This window comes from Eubalaena glacialis, chromosome 1 (assembly GCF_028564815.1).
Source record: "Eubalaena glacialis isolate mEubGla1 chromosome 1, mEubGla1.1.hap2.+ XY, whole genome shotgun sequence".
NCBI lineage: Eukaryota > Metazoa > Chordata > Mammalia > Artiodactyla > Balaenidae > Eubalaena > Eubalaena glacialis.
Window position 1 is genome coordinate 173245123 of NC_083716.1, and position 23459 is coordinate 173268581.

At 34.2% G+C, this 23459-nt stretch overlaps 1 protein-coding gene across 14 annotated transcripts in view; it reads right to left on the reverse strand.

The window, feature by feature from the left end:
* Positions 1 to 23459, reverse strand: part of LOC133098164 (sodium channel protein type 3 subunit alpha) — an 83943-nt gene that overhangs the window by 59912 nt on the left and 572 nt on the right. For 8 of the 14 annotated variants that reach the window (XM_061200973.1, XM_061200959.1, XM_061200923.1 and 5 more), the window contains exons 2-9: positions 18275 to 18393; positions 16569 to 16658; positions 11472 to 11600; positions 10700 to 10791; positions 9636 to 9908; positions 9374 to 9437; positions 4471 to 4612; positions 3188 to 3394 (exon numbers count right to left, since the gene is read on the reverse strand). In XM_061200973.1, coding sequence (XP_061056956.1) covers positions 3188 to 3394; positions 4471 to 4612; positions 9374 to 9437; positions 9636 to 9908; positions 10700 to 10791; positions 11472 to 11600; positions 16569 to 16658; positions 18275 to 18393 — 1116 coding nt within the window. Of the gene's footprint in view, positions 1 to 3180; positions 3395 to 4470; positions 4613 to 9373; positions 9438 to 9635; positions 9909 to 10699; positions 10792 to 10882; positions 10975 to 11471; positions 11601 to 16568; positions 16659 to 18274; positions 18394 to 23459 lie in introns of all 14 variants that reach the window. The other 6 variants (XM_061200982.1, XM_061200967.1, XM_061200916.1 and 3 more) reach the window with 3 other exon arrangements.

The window sequence follows — 23459 nt, forward strand, 5'->3', positions numbered from 1 at the left end:
ACCTAATTAGGATAGAGATAATTAAGTTCTTTAAACTTCTGTTAGACATAGTCCACTTTTACTGCTAAATTTAAAAGATTATACTCTTTTAATTGATGCCATATTTTCCCTAAAGTGGCTGAATTTCAGAGTACATTCTTACCCTTGTACCGTATGTCTGTTTAGTATCCTCAAGCACATCGCTTTGTCTGTTTTTATAAATGATAATAGAATAATCCAATGCTTTAAAATACAACTATGCATTATCTATCTATATGTATACATGTATATTATTTCCTATAACATTTATTTAAGCTTTGAAATGAAGAAGTTCTTTGCCCTGCAAATAGCTATCTTATAAATGTGTTTTATTTGTAGTGATCTGGAATAAACTCTTAGATACTTGAAATATAGAAATTTATGGGGCTTCCCTGGTGGCGCAGTGGTTGAGAATCTGCCTGCCAATGCAGGGGACACGGGTTCGAGCCCTGGTCTGGGAAGATCCCACATGCCGTGGAGCAACTAGGCCCGTGAGCCACAACTACTGAGCCTGCGCGTCTGGAGCCTGTGCTCCGCAACAAGAGAGGCCGCGATAGTGAGAGGCCCGCGCACCGCGATGAAGAGTGGCCCCCCGCTTGCCGCAGCTAGAGAAAGCCCTCGCACAGAAACGAAGACCCAACACAGCCAAAAATAAATAAATAAATAAACTCCAATCTCTTAAAAAAAAAAAAAGAAAAGAAAAAGAAATTTATGGCAAGCATGATGTGATGTATACTTTATAAGATTTTCAAGTATCACCAAATTTGTTTATGGCTTTTCTTATAAAATCAATAAACTATAACCATGATACTGCTCTGTACCCAATGGTAAGACGAAGATTCCAAGGATTTACTGACATTCGAATAATGTTTCAAATATTTGGAAACATCCATCTGAAAAAAATCACTATGCACAAAAGTTATTTGGACTGATCAAGATATAGTAACAGCTCAGATTTGCTCTTCCTCTGAAACAACCACTAAAACAGACTAAATACATGTAACAATGGTTTTGAAGACACTATGTGAATGGGCCATTGGGTAGAATTTTCAGAAAGACTTTCACTTAGTAGTAGGGAATAATTAGCCTTAGATAAAATTCTAAGTTCTACCTAACAAATCTTCAAAGGTTTGAAGATGGAAAGGATCAAACTGTTTATAAGTAATTTAACTATGCTCCCAAACAAGGATCGAGAATTTTTATAGGAATACAACAATATCCAGCACCCCAAAAGGTAAAGTTTCAGACGTCTGGAATTTAATTGAAGATTGTTAGAAATGCAAAAAAAAAATCAGGAATATATAACCAAAAATGAAGAATAAATTATGAAAATTGACCAAGATCTGACACAGATGTTAGAATTAGCAGACAAGGACTTTAGGACTCTAAATAGTTATTATAACTGTATTGTGTATGTTCAAAATGTTAGCTATGTGGGAGATATAAAAGAGATGCAGATCAAGCTTTTAGAGATGAAAACTATAATGTCTGAGATGAAAAATACAGTGGATGGGATTAATGGCAAATCCAATGTTGCAGGAGAAAAGATGATAAATTTGAAGACATAACAATAGAAACTATCCATACTGAATTGACAAGCTGATTCTAAAACTCATATGAAGCTATACATTTTTAAAATATATTTGACCTGGAATAGTCAAAACAGTCTTGAAAAAGACTATCTGATTTCAAGACTGTAGCTATTAAATAGCTACAGTGATTAAGAGAGTGCAGTTTTGGTATAAAGAGAAGCAAACAAATCAATTGAATAGGATAGACTCCAGAAATAGACTCACTCACATATGGACAATTGATTTTTGACAAAGGTTCAATGGCTGTTCAGTGGAGTAAAGATATTTCGTTCAACAAGTGGTGCTGGAATAATTAGATATGCATATGCAAAAAAAACCTCAACACATAAATCACACCACCTTACACAAAAATTAACTTAAAATGGGTCATTGACCTAAATATAAAACATAAAACTATAAAAATTTCAGAAGAAAAATTAGGAGAAAATATTTGTGGTTTTGATTTGGAAGAAATTTCTTAGATGCAACACCAAAAGCATAATCAAAGAAGCAGAAAAAAAAGTTTGATAAACTGTACTTCATCAAAGTTAAAAACTCTTACCTCAGAAAAGTACAGTTAGGAGAATGAAAGACAAATTACAGACTGGGAGAAAATATTTGCAAAGCATAGATATCATGAAGGACTAAAGGACCTATTTCATTTATATATTGAAACTACTCAAACTCAATAATAAGAAAACAAACAACCCAGCTAAAAAATGGGCATAATATTTGAATATCCACTTTACAATAAAAGCCATACAGATAGAAAATAAAAACATGAAAAGATGCTCAGATTCCTTAATAATTAAGAAAATGCAAAATAAGACATCAGTGAAATACCTAGTAGAATGGTTAATAAGACTGATCATACCGAATGTTGGTGAAGACCCAGAGGATCTATAATTCTCACTGAAGTGAATCGGATTTCGCTTTGTCTTCCCATGACTTTCACCTTCAATTTATGTTTTTTTCTTTAAATCAAGTACTGTTTTTCTCTCTTTTTTCCTCAAGACATGAATGCCCCATTCACTATGGCCCTAGCCCAAACGTCCTTTAATATTAATGAGAATTTAAAGTTGGAATCTAATAGCAGATGCCTTCCTGATATCCTGATATCCTATTGTGCTATAGAAATTCCAAAGAACGGTTAAAATTAGGTATGCATAAAGTTTTCTTGTTCACATTTGAGATCAATCAACTATAGAATAAAACTTCAAATGTTGTAATTAGGGGTAAAACAGGAATAGTTGGAAATATCCATTATGTATCTTTTCTACATTAAACTGAAAATCAAAATCTCCCCTGAGTTTTCATGTGATAATTGCATAGTTAACCTTATTCTGAATATGTTTTCTACCCTGAGCTAATCTCCTTATCCATAATATCTAAAAAGCTACCCTGACTCTAACTTAGGAAACAATTTTATGTTTGAATAGCTTTCTCTTTTCTAGTGACAATGCCTGTATGCCAAATGAAAAGCCAGTTCCAGTTTGACCTCTATGGTACAACAATATTCCTACTTAAAACTAAATAATAGTAACAATGATAATAATAATAATAATAATAAAGCAGCTTTGCTCATTATCACTTAGTACCTGAGCTTCTTCCTGTTGCTTTTTAATCTGTTCGAGCATTTGCTGAAATTCAGCCTCTTTCTGTTCTGCCTCTTCTAAGGTGGCCTGATTCTGTTCTTCATAGGCCATGGCTACCACAGCCAGGATCAAATTCACCAAATAAAAAGAGCCCAAGAAAATCACCAGGACAAAAAATATCATGTATGTTTTTCCAGCAGCACGTAACGTCTAGGGAAAAAAAAAAGATAAATTTCAACAATATTTTATAAAATGTCCCCAAATAAAGATCAGATTAGCATCATTAGACAGTCAGAAGACAAATGCTTTTTAGCATTCAATGTATTTTGACCAAGGTTTTATTTGGTGTTAAAATGCTCACACACACACAGACAGACACACAAATAATAGTTAAATTATTTGAGGCTTGATTGTAGTGTCATTTGATGTAAGCACACACATTTCAAATTCGTATATACTGGATATATATTTGAGCACTACTAAAATGCTTTTCTTAGAGTCTATAATGTGGGGCAATATTACAAGTAAGGACACTATTTTTAATTCCTTTCAATGGAGTTACTACTCTCCACATCATCTAGAGATAACATCTTTCTTCCCTCCTCTTCTAGCTCCAATTAACCTTAGGTTTAATTTGAAATTTTTATATAATGGAGTTTCGAAATCTTTTCACATGTTCTTGTTAAATCCACAACTATATTATAAACTCAAAGTCGTGAACATTCTCTGCAACCTCCATAACCCCTAGCAGAATGCTTGTCATCGAAGAATCTCAATATACATGTACTGACTGAATGAACAATTGGGATCCTAGGCACACTTGCTTTATGCTGGACCCTTCTCTGTATTCTAGAGTGTTATAAACAAATATCTATACTAGTCATTTCATATATGTTCATAAATTTAAATTTCATGCATGTTAGTTTGAACTTTACTGCTGTGCTCTGAATGTGTGTCCCCACCCAAATTCATATGTTGAATTCCTAATGCCCAATGTGACGCTATTAGAAGGTGTGGCCTCTGGGAGGTGCTTAGGTCATGAGAGTGGAGCCCGCATGAATGGGATTAGTGCCTAATAAAAAGAGACTCCAGAGAGATCCCTAACCCCTTCCTCTGGGTGACGACACAGCAAGAAGATGTCAGCTTATGAACCGGGAAGAGGGCTCTTGTCAGAATGCGATCATGCTGGTGTCTTGATCTTGGACTCCCCAGCCTCCAGAACTGTGAGAAATGTATTTCTGTTATGGCATTTTGTTATAGCAACCCAAAGGGACTAATACACTTACCAGCTGGTAAAGGTTCTCCCAGTAGTCTTGAGTCATGAGTCGAAATAGAGACAAGAAAGCCCAGCTAAAAGTGTCGAAGCTTGTGTAGCCATAGTTGGGGTTTCGACCAGCCTTCACACAGATGTATCCTTCCGGACACTGGCTGCAAGAGAGAGAAATGGAGCTGGGTCAGCAGAGCAGTTATAGCTATTTCAATCCATATTAATTTATAGGAATTGTCAAAACCCAGAGTTGCTGCCTGTGATGAATTTGCTTGCCTTCATTTCCAGAACACTTTAGATAATTGCTCACAGTGAAACTGTTATCAGATGAAATTTATTAGGAAAATCAAAAGAAAACTTAGGTGTAAGGAATCATTTATAGACATTTAGAATGGCAGAGAGGCAGCAACCACACATTTTTTTGCCTCTGACACCTTTCTTTTCAAAGTGGCAAGAATCAATGATTAAAAATGAAAAGTCAGAAAACAACCAAAAGGTAGGGAACAACTTAATGAGTTACTTCATTAGTCACTTCTATAAAAATTCCTAAAATAAAACTTATATTTTAGAATAATTTTAGATGTGCAGAAAAATTGCAAAGAGAGTACAGAGACTTCCCATATATCCCAGCCTAGCTTCCCATATAATTAACATCTTATGTTGGTATGGTACATTTCAATCAATATTGACATATTATTATTAACCAAAGTCCATAATTTAGTCATGTTTTCTCTGTTTTTCCCTAATATCCTTTTTATGTTCCAAGATCCCATCCAGGATGCCACATTACATTTAGTCATCATGTCTCATTAGGCTCCTCTTGGCTGTGACAGTTTATCAGACTTTTCCTTGTTTCTGATTACCCTGACATTTTTGAGGAATACTGGTCAGGTATTTTGAAGAATATCTTTCAGTTGGGATTTGTCTGATGTTTTTCTCATGATTAGATATTGAGGTTATGGATTTTTTGGGAGGAAGACCACAGACGTAAAATATTATTATCCTTACATCATGTCAAGGGTACATGCTATCAGTATGACTTATCACTGTTGATGCTAACTTTCATCACCTGACTTGAGATAGTGTTTGTCAGGTGAGATAGTGTTTGTCAGGTTTCTCCACTGTAAATTTACTCTGTTTTTTTCTTCTTTTTCCGTACTGCACTCTTTGGAATGAAGTCATTATGTGCAGCCTACACATAAGGAGCAGGGAGTTATGATCCACCTTCTTAAGAGTGGAGTATGTACAGAAATTATTTGGAATTCTTCTGCATGGGATTTATCTATTATCTCTCATTTATTTGTCTATTTATTTATTCAATCAGTTATTTATATAAGTATGTACTCATGGATATTCATTTTATACTTTGAATTATAATACAATTATATTATATTTATAATATAATTATTGTAATTTTTTGCTCAAATTGTTCCAGTTTTGGCCATTGGGAGCTTTTTCACTTGACTCCTGTATCTCTTTGCCATAACCCATGGAGGTGTGTGTTTTGTTTTGGTTTGTTTTTCAGCACTTTCTTACATTCTGGAACTACAAGATGCTCCAGGCTCATCTTTTATATTTTCTGCCCCAGTCCTAGAATCAGCCATTTCTCCAAGGAGCCTTTGCTCTTTTATTGAAGAATAGCATTAGAAATCATGATAAATGTGTGTATGTGTTTGTGTATACACATATATCTCCTCGCTGTGCCGGCTGAGGGCCTAGAAGCAATGACACTGCCTTGGTAATAAACACAGCACCCAGATCTTGCTTTCTAATACCATATGTATATATTTTTATATGTGCCTAGATTAAGCTAAATATGAGGTCATACTCATTTCTCCAACTTTATTTCATTACTATGGGATCATTCTGGATTGATCCTCCTCCCTTTGCTTATCTGTAACCCCTCACTCCAAAAGTGAGAAACCTGGCTTCTGTCATCTGCTATCTATATACTTAATTGTTCAGTAACAGTATACATGTATAATTGTTTCAGTATTGTTAATTCATATTATCATGGAAAACAACTTTATCAAATAGAGTACAGTTCCTTTTGACTTAGTCTTCCAGGCTCCATTCATTTCTAAAGTTACTTAGATTAGCACCTATTTCCCTCCTTCAGTGAGGTTATTTTATATTTAAAAATATATTTAGATACCTTTGTCACATTCTGTGTTTCAACCTGGGATCCCTAAACCTCACATAAGATTTTTTTTTTGCTTATACTGTTCAGTCTTTGTGCTGTAAAGTTCTATGAATTTGACAAATGCTTAACATTCACCATTTCAGAATCATACAGAATAGTTTCTCCACCCTAAAAAATCCACTGTGCATCAACCAGTCAAGGCCCTACCCTGAACCCCTGGAAAACATTGATCATTTTATCATCTCTATTGTGTATCTTTTTCAGAATGTCATGTAATTGGAATTATACAGAATGTAGCTTTTTCAGATTGGCTTTTTTTCACTTATTAATATGCATTTAAGGTTCATCAATGTTTTTATGGCTTGATAGCTCATTTCTTTTTATTACTCAGTAATATTTCATTGTATGAGTATACCACAGTTTGTTTACTCACTTCTTGAGGAATAACTTGATTGCTTCCAGTTTCTTGTGATTATGAATGCAGCTGCTATAAATAAATATTCATATCAGGTTTTTGTGTGGATATAAATTTTCAAATTAATTAGCTAAATATTTAGTAGGGCAGTTGCTGAGTTGTATGGTAGGACTGTGTTTATTTTGTAAGAAACTGCCAAATTGTCTTTTAAAGTGGCTGTACTATTTTGCATTCCAACCAGCAATGAATGAATGAGAATTCCTGTTCTGCATCTTCACCAGCAGTTGGTATTTTCAGTTTTTAAAAAAAATTTCTGTCATTCTAATAGCTATATAGTAGTAACTCATTATTGTTTTACTTTCAACTCCCTAGTGACAAAAGATGTTGAGCATCTTTATATATCCATATTAGCCATCTGTGTATATTCTTTTGTAAGATGTCTGTTCAGAGTTTTGCCCATTTTTAGATTGGGTTATTTGTTTTCTTTTTTTGAGTTTTAAGGGTGCTTTGTGTATTTTGGATACAAGTCCTTTATCAGATATGTGTTTTGCAACTACTTTTTCCCACTCTATGGCTTGTCTTTTCACTCCCTTTACAGTGTCTTTGCAGAGCAGAAGCTTTTAGTTTTAATAAAGTCCAACTTATCAATTATTTCTTTCATGGACTGTGCTATTGGGGTTGCATTTAAAAACTCATCGCAAAATCCAAAGTCATGTAGCTTTTATTCTATGTTTTCTAAAAGAATTTTAATAATTTTGTATTTTACATTTAGGTTTATGATTAGTTTTGAGTTAATTTTTGTGTAGGGTGTAAAGCTGTATCTAGATTCATTTTATTGCATATGGATCACCAATTGTTTTAGCACCATTTTTGGAAAAAATTTTCCTGTCTCTATTGAATTGCATTTTCTTCTTTGTCAAAAACTAGTTGACTACATTTTTTGTGGTCTATTTTTTTGGCTGTCTGCTCTGTTTCATTGATCTATATCTACTATTTCCCAATACCATATTGTCTTAATGACTATAGTCTTATAGGAAGTCTTGAAATTACATAGATTTCTTTAGAATTTTATTTGACATTTAACAATAGAGTGACTGTCAATTTTACCATGTAAATTACCTGACCCATAGCAGGTACTCTATAAAGGGAAGGGATTAGTATGGTTTAGTAGGGATAAAGTATGCATTAACCAACCTTATCCAAAATTTTATCTAGGTTTTTACATTAACCATAATAATAAAAACAATAGCTAACATGCAATAAATGTTTATGATGGACCAGGTGCTAGTCCAAGTGCTTTATGTGTATTAAGTAATTAATCACCATAATAACCCCAAGGGAGAGATGATATTACTCTCTTCATTTTAGAAATAAATAAACTCAAATACAGAGAGCTTTGGACACTTTTCCAAGGTCAAAGAGTTTGTAAATGGTGGAGGTAGGACTTGAACCCAGGTATACATAAACTGTAGAACCTATGCTCTTATTCACCATACTCTCCTACCAAAGTTTGAGAAAACTATCAGGAAAAAAAATTTCCCCCAAATTCCATCTCTGTGACTGGTATATGGTTTCAGTAACCCTCTTAAACCTTTATGACCACACCAGTTTCCCATTTTCTAGGATGACTCAAAATATGTTCTGTGTAAGTTCTGTGATCTTAAGAGTCACTTACTATTGCTATCCCTTGGCTTCTAAGAAATTCACTCTCTACCCTGACTTAAAATTAATTTATAATACTCTTGGCAAAATATGTTAAGTATCAGAGACTAGCAGGATAGCTAAGACATTACAGCATCTCTTATTGTGGAATGTGAAAAAAAACTGTAAAATATGCAGATGCAGACTCAAACATGCCTTTGACATGCATCTGCCTCGTGGCTTCCTTGCACACAGGATTTCATGCTATTTCAAGAATACCTAAGTCTTTCAAAGCAGTTTCCCAACTGGGTTTGCACCCTGAAGACCATGTTACAGTCTGGATCATTTCTAGCCACAGCAAAACTTATCCCATCAATACATCCTCACATCAATCAAAATGTACCCATCTTACGTTTCCTTCCCTGTAATTCTTAAATGGCTCTGATGGGTTTACAGACAAGACAGATGCTGGGCCTTCACACTTGGAGCAATAATTCAGGTACATCTTAACTGTCAAATTCTTGATGACAGTTCTTCACCCAAAGGGATGATTTTAATGGCTGTGAGTTTAGAATCGATACCAATCCAATTAAGACAGAGAAGGTACTTCCTAGGTAGGCAGTACCACTCTTTATTATACACATGTAAGGCTACCCTGGTATATTTTTCCTATTTGCTTTTTTTCCAAAGTGTTCTACATCTTTAGAAAAAAGTTTTCCTTACCCTGCATCTGAGCCATTTCCACAGAGTAAAGGGTCTTTTTGTCCATCCAAAACATAAAAGTGACCTGTTAATATAAAGAATAAATTGTTTCATTTCATATCAGTCCTATTGCCATTAGGAACAAATGAGAATTTGTTTAGTTCAGTTATTTCCAAAGTGGAAACCAATTTACAAAGATGGCTTCAAGCCCACAGCCTCAACTATTTATAGTTGAAAACTCATTCAGCAACAGTGAGATTAACAATGGAGCAATATTTCTTACTGTCGTCTTCAATGTAATCCTTCCAGTTAAATGTGCTCATTGTTACATTAACAAATGTCCCATTTGAATTCATTGTGCCATTAAAGAAGGAGGTGGTGTTGGTTTCAAAAGCAGAATCGCTTGGGGGCCATTGCAAACATTTATTCCGCAGGTTGCCCATGAACAGCTGCAGACCAATTAGAGCAAACACGCTCAGACAGAACACAGTCAAGATCATGACGTCAGAAAGCTTCTTCACAGACTGGATCAGGGCACCCACGATGGTCTTTAAACCTGAGGAGAGAGAAGGATAGGTCAGTTGAGAAAGAGTGTCGTAAGCCACAGTGTCTTCTTAATAGTCATACACATTATCTTTCCCCACAAACAGTTGTTTGTCTCTTTAGACACCAAAGCTTTATGGACAGCCAGATGGTTTGGGAAATGGATGAAGAGCAGATTTTATTTATGATCAGTGTGCTTTCTGGAGGTTTAAAATAAAAGTGTAAATATCTAGGCAGGAGGTTTCCTTAATGTGTGGTTTTATGTGCTGCCACGAACATGTAAAGACAAACTTGCAGTTGTTTTACACTTCAGATTTTGTGTTTCATGAGGCTGTTTCTCTCCAACCATTTTTTAATACTAGCTTCCAAGTAGCAATGATTTAGAGGAGGAAAGAATTTTAAAATAATAAAAATCCCATGCCATGTACATGCTGTTCAATAATAATCTTTTCTCCTTTATAAGAGGAGATCCACTTTCAAAATAGATCCGCGGTAAATGGTAAAATCTAAATCAGTTAGTAAAGCCATGGTAGCAAAACTTTTTTAGAATGTAAGAAAGAAAACATTGCATCGTAAATGCAAAAAAAAGTGGGTGAGAGAGCAAAACTAGTATTTTTTATAGACACCTCATGCAATTCTCTGTTAAACTCAAAGGCTGACTTTATAAATAAACATGTAATTTCATTTGGCATTCTTGAAGATGACAAACAATAAGCAACAAGGCTAATGTTATAAGTGTAATTTCAATCTCAATATTATTACAGTGTATTTAAAGTCAGCCTCGGTGTTTAAGCTAGCTCTCACCTGGAATGACTGAAATTGTTTTCAGTGCTCGGAGAACTCTGAATGTTCTCAACGCTGAGACATTGCCCAGGTCCACAAACTCTGTCACATATCTGTAATAGGGAGTTCACACACAAACACAATAACACAAAAGAAAAGTTGGAGATATAAGGGGCCTACCATCTTACACCAGTTTCTTCTTACCTGGGATTACAGAAATAGTTTTCAGAGCTCTCAAGACTCTGAAAGTTCGAAGGGCTGAAACATTGCCTAGGCTTACAAATTCTGTTACATACCTGTAGAATTAAATCAGAGTTACTGATAGGTTTGGAAAAGTTTATACTAAATAAAGAATGAAAAGTGGGTTGGTTTGGCAAATAGAGCCCCTTGAGTTTTATGGAAATGCTATAGACTTCAGGGTGCCATGTGCTAACAGCTGCCTTTACGAATAAAATATTGCTGCTTTATTTCAATGCAGTTTTCACTAATATGAACAAGTTTGTTTACAAAACTAATCGAAGTACAGTCGGTGGTATAAAATTATAGTCAATGAATAACTTCACTTTGATGAAGTAGCAGGCTCTATGACATGAAGGTAATTCCATTTATTGCTCATTTACCAGATATATTTACCTTGCAATATATATTCTAATATGTATTCTCAAAACATATGAGGCATATAGTTAATTTGGCTTATAAGCAAACTCTACTTTAAAAATATGTCACAACTACCTGGTTTATGCTGCAACTGTTTTCATTCCTTTGAGCTTAACATGTTTTCAAAAATACTCACGCCATCACAATGACACTGAAATCCAGCCAGTTCCATGGATCACGAAGGAATGTAAAATCTTCTAAGCAAAACCCTCTTGCCAAGATTTTTATAAGTGACTCAAAGGTATAGATTCCAGTGAATGTGTACCTAGGAAAAGCATCCAAACAAAAATTAACTGTTTCGTTTGAACTGTTAAAATATAGCAAATCCTATCCTTTTGTGGTTTTTCACTTCACTAAGACCTTGTTCCTTATTTCCACTTACAAAAAAAACCTACTAGTTTAATCTTATGAGCTTGAGTAAAGGGTTAAACTGAAGAGATAATACCTTCCACAAAGAATCTGATCTTGTTTAAACATTTAGGTTTTAGAATAATAGTTTCATGTGTTTTATGGATAATTATCAAGCTTGATCTGCTAGAGCAACACTGTCCAAATGAAATATAATACAAGCTACATACGTAGTTTTAAAATTTTTAGTAACCAAATAAAAAAGTAAGAAGGAATGAATAAACTTAGTTTGCATATTATATTTTATTTAAACCAACATATCTAAAATGTTATCCTTTCAACAATTAAGACTAGCCAAATTTCAAGTTTCGATAGCTGCATGTGGCTCATTGGACATTATAGCTCATTGGACATTATAGCTCTAGAGATAACATTTTTTGGATTTGTTTATTTATAATAAAATATTTCACTCAAATTTCTTAATGATTAAAATAATTTTGGGGGATATTTTACATGTCTAATCTAGAAAATATACTTCCCCTTTTTATCCTTAAGATTCAGGCATAAAGTTATAAATCTGCTTTTCTCTCTCTCTCTCTCTCTCTCTCTCTATATATATATATACACACACACACATATATTCACCAAATACATATATATATATATGTATATATACATATTCATCAAAAAACTTTCAGTGCATTAGTATTTTCTGTGTATGTGTTTACACAATTACCAAAATTACCAAAATTCAGGGATACCAAAATTCCTGAATCTAACCTCTCATCAGTTACTACGCAATTGGGCCAAATCATTTAAACATGCTCAAATTCAAGTTTCAGCCTCCAAAATGGTGAAAGACTTTTCCATTTGTTGTTTGGTAGTGAATTTCTAGCCCTCTCTCCTTTGAGTGTTGACAATACAAGTTATTTCTGTTTCTTCCAAAAATAGTTGGGAGAGAGTACTTGTTTTTCAACAGTGGATTCTTTTTAAAAGTACAATCTAAGTTTGTTCTTCAGATTACTCCTCTCAAGCCACAAAGATTTAATTTACTTTCATTAAAATTCATTATCTTTTCTAGCCTACTAGTATTTTATACGTGAAAAAAGTTAGGAGAGTTATTTTCGCATTTTCTTTTTCTGTAGAAATTTCTCTCTTATGAGGGAACAAAGAAATCAAAGGAAAATGTATGCAGAAATCTTCACGTCTAGTTTTCCTAAGAATATTCGTCTTCCTTTTTTAAACAATTCAATTAATTTCATGAGGAGTGAGTATAACTGCTATCTTTACTTATTATGAAGCAGCTGACTTTATTAGGAAGACATATAATTTACAATGCCAAGCTTATGGTTACTTGTGTTTTGGTTTGGATCTTTGTGTATTACACATAATCACCATGACATTTCTGTTTGGAGAGTTACCTGGCATTGCAAAAGGCATAAGAGACAGCTCCAATGTATGTTCTGTTTATCCTATTAATGGTTAGTGCCCTGTGGTTTATGCTTAAGCAATTCTAAGTTATCTACAGACTAGGAGCAAGATTAAAGTCCCTACTCCTATTCCTGTTTTTGGAAAAGGAAGAAAATTTGTGGGGACATTTGGAGTGTATGGTGAGTGTGATAGCTATCCAAGGAAGAGAGGTCTTAGAACTAAACATTTGAGACAGCTTTGCATAGAATGGGTGTTCAGATGTACCTATTAGCAAACTAGATTGAACAGGTCAGTGAGAATCAAGGGGATCTTGATTTTTCTTGGCTGTACCCCCACTAGGCTCTTAATCATATTGTTGATTCTGTCCATGTTACAAGGTGTTTTATTTTCCCCTGTAATTTTGATGTCTATAGAAGTGCCTTGCCTTACATAACAACAACCTTCACTATACAATATGGTCCTCAGGCCTTCTGAGTATGCTACCTCTTTGTACAGGGACGGTTTCTGCTATCAGTGACTTCTATTTTCATGTCGGAACTGACTTCTCTTTTCATTGGACTCTGTTTTTTTGTGTGATTTTTTTGTTTGTTTGTTTGTTTTGTTTTGTTTTGTTTTTTGGCTGTAACCACTAATATTTTGCTTGTTTTCCTGCTGCCTTGCTGTCAACTGACTAGAGATAATTGATCAGAAACCTGTGCAAAGTTTCCCAACTAAACAGTGTAAGTCAAAAGCTTTTGTAAAGCTTAAGACTTTTCATAATGGATATAGTCATCTCTAAAAATGACTTTAAAAAGAGAAAACTGCATATTCAAATAATAATATTTAAGTGTCCCCTTTACCTGTCTCTCTCTTTTTTTTAAAAATCTTTATTGGAGTATAATTGCTTTACAATGGTGTGTTAGTTTCTGCTTTATAACAAAGTGAATCAGTTATACATATACATATATCCCCATATCTCCTCCCTCTCGCGTCTCCCTCCCAGCCTCCCTATTCCACCCCCCTAGGTGGTCACAAAGCACCGAGCTGATCTCCCTGTGCTATGTGGCTGCTTCCCACTAGCTATCTATTTTGGTAGTGTATATATGTCCATGCCACTCTCTCACGTACCTGTCTTTTAATAATGTTATACAAATGAATTCGTACATGTTAAAATATGTCAATAATTTCTGCAGGGAAAAGAACATACAGAGTAGTTTTACATAGGTATGTCCATTTGTTAATCCCCAAATCATAAGAATTCTATTAAGTGGCTTGCCTCAACATAAGAACTGGATTCTCTACTAAAATGATTTCTAGGGAGCATTTTCAATCTACTCTCAAAAAAGTCTTTAACTAATGTGTTAAACCACTGACAAATGATAGCTTAGAATGATGCTGTAAATCCTCACAGAAATCTATAAAAAACAGAAATAAAAGTGGCAGTATTTGTCATAATAACTTATCTCCTGTTGGACATTACTTTAAAAAATATAACAATAAGAAGAACATAATAAAATTTTCTTTTGCACTGAAACAAATACCTGATCATTGCATTATACCATACATTAATAGCCTGTATAACCTAAACATCTTCTGTTTCACTAAATAGCATGTTTCTTTGTCACGAATAATCTCACATGTGATGGACAAATTGGGGAATAATGTTGTTATAATGCAGAGATTGTATTAGTTAAAGCACAGTTTTCCCCAGCGTATTGATGCTTTGAAATAATCAGGACACCTTTTCCTTCACATTTACGTAGAACATCCTTAGCAATAAAAGACCTTAATACTAATGAAAAAATTAACAGAAGTTCCTTCTTTAGTGCCAGCAGGGTCTAGTTTAACATGCCCAAAACTACTGTGCTTAGATATTTCCCTCTGTATTAAAATACTGAGTCAAATGTTTTATTTTGATGATATCATTCAAATGTTCCCAGGGTCTCCATTTCAAGGGAGAAAGGACAAGACCCATGGTCTGAGACTGCAGGGAGGTTGCTGGCTGAGATTTTAGGTACAAATGTCCATAGAGATTTAACTGGGCCAATATCTTTTTATTAGGATTGTCATTGTTTTTATTAGTGTCCTAATTACAAAGTTTTATAAGTTTTGAGTGATCTGTCCATAATCATGTTTTCCCCTTAAGCCCTGTTATTTTTTGAACATGGTTTTGCAAAGACATTTTATTTCCTTTTTTTTTTAACATCTTTATTGGAGTATAATTGCTTTACAATGGTGTGTTAGTTTCTGCTTTATAACAAAGTGAATCAGCTATACATATACATATATCCCCATATCTCCTCCCTCTTGCGTCTCCCTCCCACCCTCCCTATCCCACCCCTCTAGGTGGTCACAAAGCACTGAGCTGATCTCCCTGTGCTATGCGGCTGCTTCCCGCTAGCTATCTGTTTTACATTTGGTAGTGTATATATGTCCATGCCACTCTCTCACTTCATCCCAGCTTACCCTTCCCCCTCCCCGTGTCCTCAAGTCCATTCTCTACGTCTGCGTCTTTATTCCTGTCCTGCCCCTAGGTTCTTCAGAACCAATTTTTTTTTTTTTTTTAGATTCCATGTATATGTGTTAGCGTACGGTATTTGTTTTTCTCTTTCTGAGTTACTTCACTCAGTATGACAGACTCTAGGTCCATCCACCTCACTACAAATAACTCAATTTTGTTTCTTTTTATGGCTGAGTAATATTCCATTGTATATATGTGCCACATCTTCTTTATCCATTCATCTGTCGATGGACACTTAGGTTGCTTCCATGTCCTGGCTATTGTAAATAGAGCTGCAATGAACATTGTGGTACATGACTCTTTTTGAATTATGGTTTTCTCAGGGTATATGCCTAGTTGTGGGATTGCTGGGTCATATGGTAGTTCTATATTTCCTTTTTACAGAACACATCTGTAGTGTTTTAGCACACATCCTCTGTCTAAATAAACTATGTGTCGACATATAACTAAACATCAAAGTAACTTAAATACCTAAATGTATTTTTCCTAAATGTAATGATATAACATATAACTGAAATGCCTAATATAGTAATATAGAGCTAAACACCTAAATCTATTTTATCAGAATATAACAATAGTGGTAATATACTAGAATAAAATAATTTTATTTATAAAATTATTCAAATGGTAATTGTATTTTATCTAAAGTACATAACTGTGATTCAGTCTTAACTTTTATGCTAAATGATTGTTTAGTTTACCACCTAGTATATACAATTAATAACCTTTCTTAAACAGATACTATCCTTTGTCAGAAGAAATACCTACCTCATAGGAGAAAAAGTCCCCTAAAGAACTTCCTCTATTTTTTTCATATTAAGGAAATAACTTTTTCTTAAAAGTGTTTAGCCTGACTTCAAAAAAGTGGAAACCATGAGTCAGACCATAACTATAAGGAGGTTGCTAGAGAATTTGAGTGTGTATTTCTCATTCCAAGAAATTATTTCTACTTACTCTACATTCTTTGTCCAGTCTGGAGGATTACTCAGGGTCATAAATACACAGTTGGTCAAAATAGTGCACATGATAAGCATGCTGAATAAAGTAGATTATAGTTAAGGAATAAATGCTAGTACAATGTCATGGCCACTTAAAAATGATCCAGTACAAAAAAAAAAAAATCAACACAAGTTACCTGTAAAATTAACCTTACTTATTTCTTTTAAAACAATGGCAAAAACAGTAAGAAACTTCAAAGTCTGTCATATACTCTTGGTCCATTCTTTCTTATTTTACATCATTTTCTCACAAAACTGAATTCAATAGAAAGAGATCTCTATTTGAAGCAAATGGGAATTTTGCATTTCACTGAGTTGTGTGAAGCTGCACTGCAGGGGAAATGACCATTCTTTAGTAAGTTTATAGTATAAGTCTAAAAGTTATACTTCAGGTATCGTTTACAATTTCTACTGACAGACAAAAGGTTAATGAGTGCAAAATAATACACTTGAGAATGTACAGCCCCATATATTTTAGGATTACACTGACTGAGAATTCCACTGTAATTAGGAACTCTAGCAGTCTTATAGTGACGTAACTTGTTCCTTTAGCGTTTACAATGTAAGAATAAAGAGAGAGACAATTTTTTGCTAAAGAGCTAGTATTATTTTCTAACTTTCTATTTTCACTTGAGAGTGTGGGAACTTTGGCCATCTAGCTGTCTTCCTATATCTAGTCCACACCATACCTAAACAAACACTGTTTTTAAACCTTCCTAAGAATTAGATGTAGTAATTTCCCTTAGGATCTCAATCCAGACTTCACTCTAAGGAAGTTTATGATTACATATTTTGAGGTAAATCTTTTATTTTAAAACGTAAATACTTTACAGTATCAAACCATAGAATGGGAGAATTCAAATGCATTTCAAAAGGTTATCAGTCCCATTTCCCCTGTCTCTAGGTTAACCCTGTCTCTTTTGTCTCTCTTTTAGTTTTTATGTTAGCCTGTTTTGAATCTGTATAAGATGCCCATTCTTGAACACTGCGTCTGAAGATCACCTTTCTATTTTATTATCATGTCTTGAGAATTTTCTTGAAATCCACCCCTATTATGTCATTTTACATATACATTTTGACTATCACTGTAAGTAGTTTTAAGTTCAATGAGTTTTAAATATATATTATCAATCAGATACATAGGCACATAGTAGTTTAAAAAATATTTACTAAAGGAAGGAAAGAGGGAAGAAAGGAAGGAAAGAGGGAAGAAAGGAAGGAAGGAAGGAGGGAGGGAGGGAGGGAGGGAGAGAGGACAGGCCCAGGTAATGAAAATACAGAACGAATTAAGGCACAAAAGTTTGAACATTTGGTAATATAGATAATAATACTAAGCACCATAGACTATGTTTCTTTAGTGGTGGTTATACATGGTCTAATTGAGGTTAATAAAAAGTTTGAAGTAGATTTGCTGTTGTTCCTACTACACAATGTTTTTCATTTACACATTCACTATCATGGTAGCATTTTTACTTCTAGAATCATAATAGTCATTCTACAATAATCTTGTTATGAATAGCAGAAAATCAATGAGTAAAACAGATTAAACAATGTTACCATTAATCTCAAAGAAATTTTATATATTTTTTTAAAAAAGAATGACATTTTTTGTAAAATCAACTAAAAGAAACAGCATTTAGACAATTCACATGAAAAGGATATGAATGTACCAAAATCTTAATAGCAATTCTCCTAACAGGGTTTAGCGGAGTTAAAATATACAAGGCAGAGGTGGCACTGAATCGGAAAATTGCCTTCCCTTTATTCAATACTATAAAAGTCTGAAAAAGAAAATATGAGAAAAAAATTACTAGATTAGACATGTGGCTTATTTGAAGAGCTTATACACATAAAAAAACTTTTTACCTGATTTGTTTGAACTTGTTTAAGCCAGTTTGTATATCATAACTATAAACATGTTAGGTGTTTCTCCCTTAAATTAACATAGCTACAAATAAAGATATGATATACTATTATCTAATCTGTCTCTCAGGTATCAACTTCCTGATACAAACTGATGATCCTACACAAAATTTTTACCAAGATGTAAGGTAACTTTATGGACTCTAAGTCTATCTAAGGCTTACCATCTGTCTCCAGCTTTGGTAACTTTTCAGATTATTCTGTACATACTGCTATTAAAATAATCTTTTATAAATATTTTAATTGCATCAAGGCTTTTAACTCCAAAGTTTATGAAAGCTATTTTCCCTATGGTAGTTGTCCTACTTTAAAATGTTCAAACAGGCTGAATAACCTGGTTTTGCTCATTCTATAGATCTGCTGGTAATACTGAGAAGGAACAGCTGCATTAAGAAGTAGGCTGGACTACATCATTTCAAAGGGCATTCCCTGAAACCTATAATCTTCAATTTAGCATTTAAGCTGTACTACCCAATGATTACCTAGTAGGTCTCTCTAGGATCATCTTTTATTTTTTTCCCACCAAAGCATCTCTGTTCCAGCCAGTTCAATTCACTTGCCAATTCCACACACTGTCAGCTTCTCCCTCTGATTCTGAAAATGAGTGTCATAGAATCCTGGAGGAGGGAGGCACCTGAAAGGTCATGTAATGCAAACTTCCTCCCGTTTCAGGTCCATAACAGATCTGACAATAAGGTCCCACCTACAACGACCCACTATTATATCAAAGGTTCTTAGTCCTGTCCACATGTTAGAATTTCCTGGGGTGATTTTAAAATTGCCGACATATGGGATCCACGCGAGAACAATTGAATCAATTTCTGGAGGATGGGCACAAACAATGGTATGTTAAAAAATTTCCTCACGTGATTCTAATATGCAGCCAAGGATTGAAAATTCCTACTCTCTGGGAATGTCCTCAGCTATCAAGATCATCTCCTCCACCATGTCTTTCCAGATAAATCACACTGCCTTCTGATCACTCCCTAATTGTTTCCCTTTTCCAGTAAGTCTTAGTACATTAATATACGCACATTGGCATGTTGCTTGTAATTACAGTCAAGTAGCAATTTACATGTAGAGTTCATTCCACTGAGGACTAGCTTAGAAGTTGTTATAAATCATTGAGCATAAAGAGCCTGTTTGCTACTTTTTCTCCATTTTTTCCACAGTATTTAATAGCCTGGTTTGCAAATAAACACCTGTTTTAATTAACTGTGGGTTTATCTTTAAGATGCCATTTACCTTTAAGACATCTATTCTATATAACCAGTTACTTAATAATATGTTTTTATCCTTTAAGTAAGGGCTATATCCCATACATTCATGTTCACTGACAACATGCTCTGTTTGAATAGATATATTGTGAGTATAATATTTATATTTTATAAATATAAAATATATTGTAAGTATAAAGGGTAGAGAAAACATCTTCTCTGCACATTGGCCTTTTGTATTCACGACCATGGACCTCACCAGCCATTTTCCATGAACTGTACTCTATAAATTTGAACAATTCTATGACAAAGGCAAATAAACTGTTCTTTACTAGCACTGAGATTATCCACAAGGGACAGTGGACATTGGGAAGAGTGCCCTTGAAGCACAAATGCATTAAAGGATTTTTTGAATTCACAAGATTAAATCATGTGATATTATAGCCAAACAATCTAGATCCATTTAAACATTCAATGACAGCAGTAACATGTAAAGTTTACCATAGTTTAAGGTACATTTACTCATGCTTTTTTGAAACAATATCCCTGAAAAAACCACTTGTAACACTGAGAGGATTTTATTTTGAAAAAATCTCCAAAAATAGAGTAACAGGAATGAACTGTCCCTTAAAACATGGAATCCTCTTCTCTTCCCACAAGATTGGCCTTTGTAGTACTAATGGGATTAAAAACAACATGCCAAGGGCATCTTTGGTGAATTTACTGATTCTGGATAAAAGCAGACCTTAAGAACACAATACCAGTTTATTTCTGGAGAACAGCCCCTAACACAAAGAAAACTCTGAGTTCTGAGAAATTAAGAATAAAACGTTAATGTCCTGTATGGGGAAAAAATTTCAAGAAAGGCATTTGAAATTTGGGGCTCTTACGTTACTGAGAGATATATCTAAACTGAAAATTATTTGACAGAATGACACGTAAATAGAGGAGAGATAAATAGTGTCAATTCCAAAATCATTCCTCTAAGAAATGATAAGTATTGATGTGACTTAAAAAAATAGTATTACTTACTGCTACTAAGGTGATGAATGTTATATCTGGAAGTATGTTAAACTGGTTATTTTCTACTCTGGAATGCTGCTTGCTTCTTTTTTCCAGGTAAATGCACATTTTACAGGTTCACTAAAATTTTTACTACTTGAGGCAAGAATAAGTTCTCTGAGTAGAACCGCATACATCAGAGAATTCAAAATTATAAAACCAATTTTTAAAAAAATTTTCTTTTCTTATATTAATAAACACCATATGTAGTTTTGCTTAGTGGTTAAGAGCTCTGGCTCTGGAGCCTGACTGCCTGGGTTCGAATCCTAATCCACCACTTATGGAATGTGACTTTGGGCAAGTTACTTAACCTCTCTGGGCTTCACCTTCCCATCTATAAACTGAGGTTAACATAGTACCTGCCTCACTGGTTCTTTGAATATTAAATAAGTTATACCAGTTAAAGCACTCAAACAGTACCTGACAAAGTATGCGCATAACAAATGTTAGCTATTATTATCACTGTCGCTATTCTTGTTTTATCTGTTCAATTTGAATGCCATTAAAATACACTGTGATGTTGCTCATATGATTAAATTAGGTATGTAAACTGTATCATTAATTGACGGAAGCAAAGTTACATAATGCTTTACAATTTTAAAATGCCTTTCACCTGCATTATTTCATATAATTAACAAGCTCTATACCGTATTTTAAATTCCAGAACTTCTCCATTAGCTTCCTACATTAGCTCCTTCTATCCTAAGAACCACAGACTACCTTTTTCTTCAGTAGCACCTCAATCTTTATCTTTATGGACACTTCATAAAGGAAAGCTGTGCAGACAACAGTAAACAGTCTAGATGTCTCTCAAGATGGGTCATGGCCGTTATGAATAAATCAGTGTTCAAGTCTTGCTGTCAGACAGGAAGGCAATAAAAACTGACTTTGTTAGCACACAGAGAACAATTCTGTTTCCGAGCGGCAGACTCACATTAACCAAGCTTGAAAGCCTGATATAAAATCAGAATGCCAATCTACTTATATACAACCAGATATATCACTGTCACATGGGCTGAAATAATTGCCATAGCACAACCAGCACGTTCTTTTCTTTAAGCAGATCTATGGGAAGACAAATTATAATAAGATATTCTTTGCTGAGGGTGGAGTCCAAATAAGCTGACTTAGTTAAATAATACATATGTTTGATGACATCTTGACTAGGTAGTACAGTGTAGCCCCTTTACAATGAAGTGACTTTCTGGGAGGAATATGCTTTCAGGGCTACTACTAACTAAAGATCTGTCTCCCTGGGAAAATGCTAATGTTTGTCTCTATTATTCTCCTTTTCCCCCCTTAATTTTACCAGTTCCCTTTCTTAAGGACACTTCCTTTCTTTAAGTAGCAAATACTTTTAATCATGTCAGAGTATCAGTCATGCCCCTGTCTCTTGAAGGTATCTTTGCAAATATATAGTTTGAATCAATAATTTTCAGAGGAGAATTTTCTTCTAGTTTCTTGGGGAATGCCTCACTAGCATCATCATGTGTAATAATACAGTAACTAAATTTCAAAATTTTCTTTATCGATTCTATAGTAAAGTACTGGAATAAATTATTTTTTGAACTATATGAATATTTATTATCTGCCACCTTTCATGAAGCTAGTTTAAAAGGAAGAAGAAAGGACCTGTTTATTTAACTTTGTTCTGTAACTTTAAATAAAGCATTTTAAAGCTCGCTACTCGCTACTCGAAGCGTGGCCCATGTACTAGCAGCATGAGTCTCACTCAAGGGCTTGTTAGAAACGCAGGATCCGTGACCCCACCCCAGATTGATGGAATCAGAATCTGTATTTTAACAAGATCCTCTGGTGATGTGTACGTACATGTAAGTTTGAGAAGCACTCCTTTAGAGCAGTAGGGCTAGTTCCATGTCTGAATGGTTAATTGTCAATTCCTTTAACCATCATTGATCTTATAAATTGTATGCTGCTTAAAGAACGCAATTTCTTTCGCCATTCCTTTTAAAAGGGCTGGCTTCGACTAATAAAAGTGCTCAATATCTCCTTTAATCTGTAAGCCAATGACTCATGGTGATATTAATTTATCTTTAGTTTCTACATGGGCCTGTTTTTATGCTTGTGAACGTGAAATATAAATTGTGGTTGTAAGATGTCAAAATACCCAATTAGAAAGCATAGAATCTATCATCCATTTTTTATATTTCCTATAAAATACTGCACAGCTGGCTTAACATCAAAAACTAGCTAATTCTGACAGAATTATGTGATTATTATAGTATTAGGAAGGCACAGTCATAGCTGTTGATTTAAATCATATATAGATGGAAAAACTTGAGGTTTTGGGGGTTTTTTTTTTGCCTTCTGTTCTTGACATTTTTTTCTTGGAGTGATTTTTTAACAATATGTAAGTGTTATAGAATCTAGCCTGTGACAAATTAAGGTTAAGAGAAGCTCCCAATCATATTCCAGGTTAGTGGACCAAAAACATGTATCCTTGGGTGAACATGCTTCTCAATGTATATCTTCCTATAGGAGGATGCTAAGTAAAAGATTACTTATTGCCCTCTAGAACACAAATCTATTGTGAAGAAACCTCGAGCCAAATAAGAATTAAAAAATAGGTATATGTACCCCATAACTCTTCTTTCACATAGCTACTATTCTGTTGTCTACTGTGT